Source organism: Chiloscyllium punctatum, chromosome 32 (genome assembly GCF_047496795.1).
Source record: "Chiloscyllium punctatum isolate Juve2018m chromosome 32, sChiPun1.3, whole genome shotgun sequence".
Lineage (NCBI taxonomy): Eukaryota > Metazoa > Chordata > Chondrichthyes > Orectolobiformes > Hemiscylliidae > Chiloscyllium > Chiloscyllium punctatum.
Window position 1 is genome coordinate 22,367,703 of NC_092770.1, and position 12,298 is coordinate 22,380,000.

Genomic DNA, 12,298 nt, shown 5'->3' on the forward strand with positions numbered 1-12,298 from the left:
TAAGTTATTCTGCAGGAAAGGGATAACATTAATCATGTGCATAGTTTTCACTCTTAGCTAGACTACCAATGAAAGAGGGAAAATAAAAGCCTCATCAGTTGAGCATTCCCACTCGCACCAGGTAAAACATAGGTGGTAACTTTACACTCCCTCAGCCTAGAATCCTGCAGGCAATTTCCCTTGGTCTGTCCAAAAATAAAGAGATAACCGAAGAAAGAAACTCTTACTGCCATATAAATTCTGAATCTCAAACTAAAATATAGCAGAATGCAGTAATCAAAGTGAAAGTATGCAGACATCATTCACAAATTAAACTGCAGAGTTTATCACACAGGACTACAATATCAAGAACACGTGGCCACTTCACTGCTTCCTCGACAGGCATGGAGCATTGTTTAGCTCATGTAATATATGCCACACAACACGAGTCAATCATCATTTAATTGCCAATTTGAACTTTCTAATCACTGCCACTGTACTCTTAGTAAAAGCTACAAGTATTCTAGTTACCTACCAAAGCAAATATAGAATCAGAGAAGCATAACTACATTCAAAAATGCTTGCCATGTTTGGTAGGGAGTTTAAGATGAGAAAAATTTCAGACTAACTCATTTGAAAACACAGCATGCGAACTCATTACTCAAGGATAGCAACATGATTTTTAAAACAAACTTAATTCTGTATATTCAAAATTGTAGATCTAATTAGGATTTTGACATACCAGTCGGGTTACAGTATATTGTTTCCCTGGATTCAAGAAACAGGCCATTTCGGCTCAACAATTCGGTACTGGTGACAATACTCGACATGAATCTCCTTTTTATTCACTTTTCTTTCACACACCTATCTTGTTTTCTCAAAACTATCGAAGTTATTACGACAGGATGTGGCTGAGATAAATAAATTCAACATTCTCATCACTCTGACAAAACAAATTTGTCGTAATTTCCCTTTTGGATTAATTATTAATAACTATCTTGCACTTTTGGCCCCTACTTTGTTTTTTATATTAAAAACACAACAACTAGTTCTACACAAGACCCTACATTTAATGCTAACCAAATATTCACTACATTTAAACACAATGGAAGTCAGATCCAAGATGATTCAATACACCGCAAATTCACTGTATGGAGGGATACCCTAGCTCCCAAAAGGTCTCCACGTCAGGCTGAGTGAATGGGCTCCTAATTTAGCACAATTCGTGTCTGACATAAGTATTAACCTTATCTCTATTCTACTGGTACAGGGGTACTTAGAATTTGTCTTGATTATTTTCAAATTATAGCAAGGAATTTCCCCACAATTGCCAAGTAGTAATTATGACCAGATTTGAAATAATAGTGGATAGATTATAATGTAAATTATCTAATTATACACAACTGTCAGATCAATTATCCTCTTAAGAAAGTGGTTGTCTAATTGTAATGTTAAGTTGTACGACTCATTTCACTACAAAAATAATTATAACAAGTTAATTAGGTTGTTTAAATCCCATCCACGGTCAGTACTATTATTTTACCCATAATTAACAGAGGAAGATTCTGGGAACATGCATTCATGGACGAGATAACTCAAGCCTCTATTTGCAAAGAAGGTTTTAAAGAACTAAATTCAGGTGAAGCAAATCAGATCAATTCAGTAATAGTAACCTGCATTCATATGACAATGTGAGAGAATGTCAATTTAAATATATTCTATTATCTAAAAAAAATTCTATTATGATGCAGCTCAGCTGTAACACTGTTTCATTTCTTGGAGCCCAACATCTATATCATCAGATTTCCAGTGGGCTGTTATTAAAGATCCTGAAGACTCAAGGAGCTGCCAACAAATTCAATCCACTCCAGCAAAGTTCTACGGTTTCAGAAAAGTACAATTACATAACACGGAGTTGCACAACCATTTCCTCCCAAGCGAGGCCAACCTCAGTTAGCTGATTTTTAACAGAAAATAAACCAGTCTGCAATTCAAATTTGGGACAGGTGGAATGAGACAAAAAAATGCACGACTTGATGAAACATTAGATAAATTAGGTGTCCACCCAGCTTTCTTTCCACTCCATGCAAAGGTTGCTTTAGCCCAGACAAATATTTACTAAAACAACAAAATCAGACACCAGAAATCCTTTTGTCTTCCAACTTACTTGTTTAAGCATATGAAGGTAGTCATAGCAGAAACCGATTATATTTGAAGAAATATCATCATCTTCGTGTACAAGCAGCTTAAGCAGAAGAGGCACTTTTGCCTCCACTGCCTGAACGGTCATCTGGCTGTTCTTCACATCCCCTGCTTTTACAAGCTTACTCCAACTTGTTATCAAAGCCTGGCCCATCCCATTAACCAGCTTGGAAAATCTTGCCAGGAAGTCAACATCTTCCTCCTAGATAGGAAAACAAGTTCATTAGTCTGATGCAATGCAAAAGAATGTTTACCTCTCTGCAGTCATTTTACTTCCTTGGTACATGAGCATCACTAGCAAGGCCAGTTTTTAAACTCCCACTCTCAATAATTCTTTACTCATTAATATTAAGGTGTGGGTGATGCTGGCATCGGTATAATGTGTTGTCCATCCTTAATTCCCCCTAATCGATAGGGGGAAAACAGGCAGGAAAGTAGACATGAGGAATGTCAATCAACCTGTTGAATTGCATAGCAGATTGGAGGGGCCAAATAGCCGACTCCTGTTCCTATTTATGGTCTTACAAGGGCCACCAGGTAAGGACTTCGCTCTAACCTGAGCAGTTGTTGTGTAGCATAAACCTACTTCTAGGGACTAGTAGTTATGTCAATCACCCATTCTAGCCAATGGACATGGCACAACTACACTTGATGTCTTGATAACTGTTCCCTACTTGGCCAATTTCACCTGAAGGCTAATTATAAATTATTTCCAAGAGGAGTACTTATTTTCCCCAAACACAGCATTGATTATGGGGTACACATGGCGCCAGGTAAGTTATTACATCACTTCAATAGATCATTGTGATCTGTTATCCTGATGATTCTTATGACCTTTATTGCATTCTTCTGTCTTTATTAAAAGACATTTGCTTGTTTGTGAAATGCTGGTTACTGCAGGAGCAGTCATTCTATCAGACTCTGTTACATAAGAAAAACCAAGGAAATTCAGTTTTAAAGGGGAGCCTTGTGTCCAACAACAGAAACAGCCAATCATATTTATTTGTCATAAGTAACATGCGAATCTCTCATCACAACGTTCAAACTATTAGAGAGGGAGCACAGCCAAATACAAAAAAAGGAATACTTGCTGTAATTGTACTATAGCACAGACCTGCTCAGTGTTGAAGAAGCCAGAAGCCAGCAGCACCTGACATAGTGATTCCACAAGTTTTGTCTTATCAACAGGATCCATGCCTTTATTTACTATTTCAAATAGACAGTCACAGGCTTCCTCACGGAGGACTTCCACCGACATGTGACTGAGCAACAAATTCACAAACCTAGAAAGAAAAACAAAACAACAAATTGGTGGCTACACTCTTTAAATGACTGAAATTCCTAAATGCAGAGAGAGAGAGAAAATGCTGGAGAAACTCCATGCCTGTCAGTATCTGCAGCAAGAGAAACAGAGTTAACATTCAGTCTGATATAACTCTTCTTCAGAATGTTGTTCACTCCCGACAGGTTTAGTCCTACACATCACAAAATCAGTCATCAAAGTCTGAAAACATCAGTGGGGACAGCACCTGCACACTTGCTGACCTATGCCAGATCTTTAGTCTATGTTCAATTGACCACATGGGGAATGAGAATTACAGATCCACTGTTTCAATGGAAGCTCTCCACAACTGCTAGACAAGGGAAATTAACTCAACATACCAGACGTTCTAGCTTACACAGACTGCCTGATCTTTATTAATAAAACTCGGGGAGGGGGTGGACAATGCATAGTTGTCCAATGCTTGCCTTTATTTTAAAGTAGAAACGCATTGCAATAAAAAGTTAGTCAACTACACAGACCAGTAGAACACAACAAGATATTTTGATATAAGCCAGACACTGGACATTAAAGGGGAACGTTATTGTACTTTGCAAAGGCTTAAGCAAAACAGCAAAAAATTCATATTACAAACAATGAAAAATAAAAATCACTTGCCATACACCAGTGATGCCATGGACCTTTCCTTCCTATTTCCTGTAATTACTTTTAAAACAATAGTCATCATTTAAACTTCTGCACAAAGAGCAAATGTTTTGTCACTGCCAGTCACGTGGTTTTGGGACAATTCATGGGTTGACAGCAATAAGGTCATTTTGCCCTTGGCCTTCCTCTCCAGGGCACTACAAACAAAAATTTCATATCCAAAGTAAAATTTAACTTTCAAATCAAACAATGTAAGTTTGACTCAGTTTGAACCTTCCACATTTTTAGATAATTCTGCTACAGCATGTGGGCATAACTAGGTTCTAATTTATTGCCCAAGTCTAAACTCCCTTGAGAAGATCAGCCTCCTTGTTGAAGTGCTGCAGTTCTCTGGATATATAGGAACAGCCACAGTGCTGCTCAAGAAGGGATTTCCATGAGTTTGACACAGTAACAATGAAGGAATGGTGACATAGGATGATGTGCAACTTGGAAGAGAACTTGTAGGTGGTGGCTGTGTTCCCACGCATCTGCTGCCCCAGTCCAAAGAGCTTGGGTGAGTTGCTGCACTGCATTTTGGAAACCGTATATACTGCCACCAATACGGCTGTTCAAGGTTGTTAATCAAGTAGACTGTTTTGCCCTGGATGGTGTTCAAGGGCTTTGGAGCTGCACCCAATCAGGCAAGTGAACAGCTTTCAAGTACACACTCTTGAGTTGTCCCTTGATAGAAGACAAGGGATGAATTACTGATGCAGACAAGTATTACAGGCAAATGAATGAAACCAGGAGCTAAACTAAATCATGGCTATCATGTCTTTTCGTTTCGTGTCATAAATCCAGCATCCCTCAATCCTGTGTTCATAGGGCAGAAGACAGAAGCAGAGAAGCGTGGAAGCAGGCCATTTGGTCCATCGAGTTCACAGTGACCGTCCGAAGAGCATTCCACCCAGATACAACCAATTCTTGTAATCTTGAATTTCCTCTGGCTAATCCACCTAGACTGGACATCCCGAGGCAATTTAGCATGGCCAATCCACCTAACTTGCACATGTTTGGACTGTGGCAGGAAACCCAGAGACATGGGGAAAACATGCAAATTTTACACAGACAGATGCCCTCAGGTTGGAAGCAAACCTGAGTCCCTGATATTGAGAGCCAGCGTGCCTCCTGGTAAGATTTGTAAACTAAAGTAATACGCACTAAGTAAATTTTTATGTTGTAAATTACAGTTACATTGTGTTCACTATCCTCGTAAAATAAAATTGTGCAAAGAGGCAGAGGAAGGAAGATTAGTGCTTCTAAATTTATTAAGCAGAATTTGAGAGTGTGAAGCTGCTTGACCAGTAGTATCCACAGCCTTTCCAACTCTCAAAGCCTTCAATGTTTGTTTGTATGAAGACCAACCATGGTTAACCTACATGGCCTGAGCTGACTGCTTGCTGAGAGACATGAGTGAAAAAGCTTACATTTATAGTGTGTATCTCAGGACCAGTTCAAAAGACTTCACACCAATGAAGTACTGATGAAGTTAAGCCACTGATGTAATGTAGGAAATGCAGCAGCCAGTTTTTACACAGCAAGTTCCTATGAGTTAAACACTCAGTTAACTGGATTACTTTTATCAATGCACCATTCTATTAAAGGAAACAATGCACACTAATGATGGGGTATCATATAAAGAATTCTAATGAGCCCTATTCATGTAAAGGCAAAGAAGCTTTTCTTTCACAATGAGGGAAAAACAGTTTTGTCTGAAAACAAAACATTAAGAAAACACATACCTGTCATTTGCTATCAGATTCAAGTCAATCCAGGATACAAAAGCTCCAACAACCTCAAGGCACTGACACGTTAGTTCAGAGTTGGTTTCCTGATAGGTGTGCAGGATCTGGTACCAGGATTCCACGAGATTTGGTATACATTGTTCCCTCATTGCATCCTTTATTAAAGTATTTCGTCTACACTCCTGCAGTGACAGAAAATACTTTAATTCACTAAAGCATCCTTTTAACGAAGCAACGTTTTCCCTCAAAAACAGGATGTCCTCATTTTTAATGCAAGAAATGTAGGTTTCAAACTCAATTATAAACTAGATCAAGCGTCTGTTCTCCAGAATAAAAATCCCAAATTTGACGCAGTGGTAGTTCCAACATAGCGACAGAGTCAGAGATCCCGATGAAGGGTCCTACCCAAAATATCGACTCTCCCGCTCCTCTGATGCTGCTTGATCTGCTGTGCTTTGTCCAGCTCCACATTTTATCAACTCCCGTTCTTACAGCACTAAAGAGAGACCTTATTATGTCCATGGTTATCAAGTGTCAGTCTACTCTAATACCATTTCAAGCAATGGGCTTGTCACCTTAAATACTATGGCATTTCATATGCTCATCTCGATTGTTCTTCGATGTCAAGGTTTCACACCCTTTTAGAGAGAGAGTTCCAGATGTCCACCACCCTCACAGTGAACGAAAACATGTCCTCAAACCCCTTCTAAATCTCCAGCTCTTTACCTCAAAGCTGTTCTCCCTGGTTATTGACCCTCAACGTTGAAAAGTTCCTATCTAACTAGCCCATTTAGGTCCTTCACCTTTGTAAACCTCAAGCAGGTTTCCCCCTTAGCCTTCCCTGCTCTAAGGAAACCTGCACCAGCCTATCTAGTCTCTCTTCATAGCTGCTTCACTTCAGCTGAGGAGCTGAATCTCCTCTGCACCCTTTGAGTATAATCACATCTTTCCTATAGTGTAGCAACCAGAACAGCAAACAGTACTCCAGTTGTGACCTAACATTATATACATTTCCATCACAGCCTCCTTTTTCTGTATTCAATGCCTGATTAATAAAGGCAGGTATGTAATAAAGCATTTTTAATCACCTAATCCACCTGCTCTGTTGCCTTCAAGAATCCAAGGATCATGCACACCAAGGTCCCCTTCTGCTTCCTAGGATCATAACATCCAACATCTACTACCTTGACTGTTTACTCCTCCCAAAATGCATCACACTTCATTTTTCAGGATTAAATTCCATTTGCAATTCTTCAGCCCATCTGACAGCTTGATCACGCTGACTATCCTTGATTTAGCCATGTCTCTCCAAGTGGAGATTAATTCTGTAATTGAGAATATTTTCAAGTAGTTTTCCTACAACTAGTGTTAGACTCACTGGCCTGTAGTTCGTTGGTTTATCCTTGGCACTTGTTGAATAATGGAACCCATTAGTTGCCCTCTAGTCCTCTGGCACTTATCCTATGGCCAGTAAGATGTGAAAATTAATATTAAAAGCCACTGCAATCTCTTCCCTTCCCTCACTCAGCGGTCCTGATGTATATATTAAAAAGAAAGGTACTGTGTTTAACAATCTTACTTTAATCTTTGGAAGTCATATTTCAAATCATCCCTTCACTACTTAAAAAATGTACAGGGAAGTATTGCAGATGAAGGGAAGCTCAGGTATGAGAAAAAATGCTGCATTCTCTAGAGTCCATAGCTACAGCAAGGTCAGCAGATCTTTAAGACCACACTTACAAAAAAAGACATGTTTAAATCGAGGACTTCAGAAATTATACCAAGACACTATTCACATGACGCTGAACATAGGGGTAATGAACTCCGACAACTGCTGTACATCTCTATGACTCTAACTGTTTCAGATTCAGTGGGAGCTTTGACTTGGACTGCTGTAGGGCCCTCTTGTGGTACAGAGGTACTTCTAGACCTGAAGGCCTGGATTCAAGCCTCACCTGCTCCTGGAAAGGAAAAATAAAGACTTGGACTGCAACTAAATTTGTTTGAACCCAACAGATTTTTACTTTCAATGTTATTATATTTGCTCATGGATAAAGCAAGGGTGAGTTTTTTTTGGACTTTGCACTCATCAGGACAGCCAAGAGTGTCAAACTTCAGAGGGAGCATCAATCTGCAATGCACGAGAAAAATGATGATAGTCAAATGATTGACTATGATGGCCAGTCAACACTGATTGATCAAAATGCTGTCATCAAGAACGTACCAGGCAGCTATCATCTTCCACATGTTTTCTGTTTCAATAAAAGGTACAATGCCTGACATTATCATTTTACCTCAGAGCAGAGAATTGGTCCCAGAGTATCGCCAATTTCTAGTGAGCTTAAATGAACCACATTGCAAGCCGCAATTGATAAGTATTAAACTATCAGTTTAAAATTATCACACTCAGCGAATATTGCCTTATCATGATAACACATTTAATATTACAGAGGCGACATGATGGATTGGTGGTTAGCACTGTTACTTCAACAGTGTCAGGAACCTGGGTTCAATTCTAGACTCAGGTGACTGACTGTGTGGAGTTTGCACATTCGCCCTACGTCTGTGTGGGTTTCCTCCGGGTGCTCCGGTTTCCTCCCACAATCCAAAGATGTGCAGATTAGGTGAATTGGTCATGCTAAATTGCCCATAGTATTCAGGGATGTGGAGGTTAGGTGCATTAGTCAGGGGTAAATTTAGAGTAAAAATAGGGTAGGGGAATGGGTCTGGGTGGGTTACTCTTCAGAGGGTCGGTGTGGACTTGTTGGGCCGAAAGGCCTGTTCCCACACTGTAGGGATACTGAGATTCTGTTAGGTTTTGAGTTTTGCAAGTATGGGGTAGTTTAGTAGGGTCAGTACATTGCCCATTAGAATAGAATAGACATTTATTGTCACATGTACGTTTACATGAAAAGTACAGTGAAAAGTTTATAAGTTGCCACACCACCAATATTAATGACAGAAGCCATACATGATTAAAGTAGTTCACAGTTCAGTTACTTTAAGAAAGCAAATAAATTGTTTGATATGAGCTGACACATCCCAACTTGCAGATATGTGCCACACAGTATTATTCATGTTTGATAGGTAATATGCCCTTTGGGTGGCCACAGCACCATTACCAGGGAATACCACAACAATTGCTCCTTCATAGTAGGTGGCATAAAACAAATGGTGCGCAAATTTGAGATTTTAATGGTTTTCAAAAATCTTAGCCCTAACCTTGAAATTTGCCATAACATTTTTCACATTTATACTTGAAATTACAAGAAAAGAGGCAATGCATCCAATCTCTAAGCATTTAACATGTTTCTTTTCATCAGTTCTTCCAAGCCCATTTTCACAAAGCTTTGTGCTGAGGTATGCTTCTGTTAGCATTTGTGTCCCGTCAGTACTTTATGAAGGTAGTTCATGGTACTTTATCATTATTCACAAACTGGAGTTCTAAAGGGGTCAAAATTATAGAACAAAATCAAACTTAAAGCTATACATAATGTGTGCACTCAGGGGGAACATTAAATTAGCTTTATTTTACACTTCTGAACGCGGTACTAAGTTGCCTGGAAATGTGTTATATGCATTTAAATGAGGCCTTTTTAAAACCCTACAGAGATATAGCTTGATGTCTTAAAAAGGGCAGAACGAAGGAAAAAAACCTGGGCTGTTGCCTAGAAACAGCCAATGTCCTGTAGCTTAGGAGGACAGAGAAACAAATCCTTTCAGAAAGATTCATCCACAAGCTCTGTGAAGATACAGATTTCTTTCAGAGAAAGGAGCAGGTAATTCAAATAAAGATTCATTACAGCAGCAGTGCAGTTTAGCAGTCTCCAAAACATGCCGGGCAGAAGAGATGCTGGAAAGTCCCAGAAATTCCTTTTCCGCATCCTAATGTTTAAAGGAAATTTGAACTGCATTAACGTGGTTTAAGAATCTCAGGAAAAGACACTAGGAAATAGCACCGAGTGAACCAATTTACAGCCAGCCACTGAACAGGAACTTTCAAGCTAGAAATAGGGTTACCCTTAAACTAGCTGATCTGTAGGTTGAATATTAGCTTTTGATATTTATGATGAGACCACATCAAATAATTCTTGCGTAGTGTAACATCATTCATTTATTTTTCATTTTGTGTAATAATCAATATGTTCAATGTCCAATTACTATGGTACTCAAATTACAAAGTGAAACTTATGGTCTGTCAAATTTCATTTTGGTTTGAATGTGTTCAGTTGAACCAACTTTTACAGATGCACCATAGAAAGCATTCTACATAATGGCTTGGTATGGCAATTGCTCTGCCCAGGACCACCAAGAAACTATGGAAACCATCACGAAAGCCAAACCCCCATCCATGGACCTCATCCACACTTCCTATTGCCACGGAAATATTAGATTACTTACTTAGTGTGGAAATAGGCTCTTCGGCCCAACAAGTCTACACCAACCCTCCAAAGAGCAAGCCACCAAGGCCCATTCCCCTACACTTACCCCTTCACCTAACACTACGGCAATTTAGCATGGCCAATTCACCTAACCTACACATTTTTGGACTGTGGGAGGAACCCGGAGCACAGGGAGGAAACCCACGCACACACGGTGAGAATGTGCAAACTCCACACAGACAGTTGCCTGAGGTGGGAACTGAACCCGGGTCTCTGGTGCTGTGAGGCAGCAGTGCTAATCACGGTGCCACCGTGCCGCCCGAAAGACTGTCAACAAAAATCTCTCCCACCCTAGTAATACTCTCTTACAACCTCTTCCATCAGATAGAAGACACAGAAGCTTGATCAAACGCACCAATTGCTTCAAAGACAGCTTCTTCCTTGTTATTACACTGAAAGGAGCTCTCCAATTTCAAATCTAATACTGATTTTGCTTTTGTGCACCTCCTACGTAGCTGTAACTTTATATGCCTTGCTCTGCCGAAACACACTATGATCTGGATGCCCTCATTTATGTTCTGCCTGTACTGCTCGCAAAACAAAACTTTTCACTGTACTTAAGTACATGTGACAACAATAAATCAAAGTCAACTGGAATTAGAATGTCAATTACCTGCCTATTTCAGATCAATGCAGCAATTGTTTGATATTAAATTATGGTGCTTCCAATTCAAATTAGTTAAAATATTGTTGAAAACCTAAAAGATTTTTCAACTGTTATAATGGTGCCTGATCCTCCTTCCAATTTCTCAAGTGCTCAGTTTTGGAATCTAGGAATAATACAATGTGAAATTCCTATTGGCCAAAAAAAAAATCAGCATCAAGCAGTGTAACCAGAATTGGCAATTCCTCAGCAACATTTATTTCAAATGTAAAAGTAGAAGCTATTTTGCGCAAAGGTAAACAATTGTTTAAATTTCACTAGCTTCCAGAAGCAGCTGTACATTCCTTTGAAAGCACATTCCAAAAACATAAGCTCAACCTTCTGACAAGGACAGATGTACGACAGTACCACCACCTGTAAGTTCCCCTCCAAGCTGCACATCATTCTGACTTGGAATGATAGCGTGGTTCTTTCACTGTGACTTGGTCAAAATCCAGGAACTCCCTCCCTAATACCTACACCACACTGAAGGCAGAGAAATGACAGCTCATCAGCAACTTCGAAGGACAAATAGAAGTGGAAAATAAATGCTGGCCAAGCCAATGGTACCCACATCCCAAGGGCAAAAGCAAAAATAAATCCACTGACTATTGCCAAGCAAATTTATACACAAAATCACAACTGTCTAAGTCAATCACAGACTAGAGTAGAAATTAAGCTATAACAGATTATTCCAGCAAAAGGTCAAAATTGTGCTCACCGTTCTTACCTCTGCTGTGTGAACAATGTCCCGATCTACTACTTCTGCGTCGATAGCCATTAGAATTCGCAGGTAGAGATCAACTCCTCGTGGATTAAGGCCAACAACTGAAAGAATGTCAAAGAAGAACTTGGGCCACTTGGTAAGATACTCCGCTAGAAAAAGCATAGCAAAGACCTGAGCCGCTTTGTTGCGGATAAAAGTCTTCTCTGGATGTGGATTCACTGTCTGTGGAGGATAAAAGACAAACGTGGAAGGATTCAGTGTTTAGAGAATGGTGTTTAAAGCAGACTTTTAAAGGATAATGGGCCAAGGACCTCTCATCCATGCTGTAAAACAAAACTCTGATGTTATGACTTCCCTCCTGCAGAATCTGGAGCATGTGACATGATGTGAAATCAAAAATCAATTTAGTTGAAGCGTAATTGAGGAGACCCCAATTTTGCAAAGAGGTAACAGAATCAGTCAGCATCCCAAAACTACCCCCCTACCCTTGGAAAAATAAGAAAGCCATTCAGCCCACCATTCTGCTGTCTGCTCTTAGAAAGCATACTGATTAGCCCCAATTCCCATTTCTCCATATAATAAACTTAACTG

General features: G+C 39.6%; 1 protein-coding gene across 4 annotated transcripts in view; it reads right to left on the bottom strand.

The window, feature by feature from the left end:
• Positions 1 to 12,298, bottom strand: part of xpot (exportin, tRNA (nuclear export receptor for tRNAs)) — a 53,025-nt gene that overhangs the window by 33,186 nt on the left and 7,541 nt on the right. For 3 of the 4 annotated variants that reach the window (XM_072551888.1, XM_072551889.1, XM_072551890.1), the window contains exons 6-9: positions 11,702 to 11,929; positions 5,893 to 6,077; positions 3,296 to 3,464; positions 2,147 to 2,383 (exon numbers count right to left, since the gene is read on the bottom strand). In XM_072551888.1, the coding sequence (XP_072407989.1) occupies positions 2,147 to 2,383; positions 3,296 to 3,464; positions 5,893 to 6,077; positions 11,702 to 11,929 (819 nt within the window). The remainder of the gene's footprint in view (positions 1 to 2,146; positions 2,384 to 3,295; positions 3,465 to 5,892; positions 6,078 to 11,701; positions 11,930 to 12,298) is intronic. The other variant, XM_072551891.1, reaches the window with a different exon arrangement.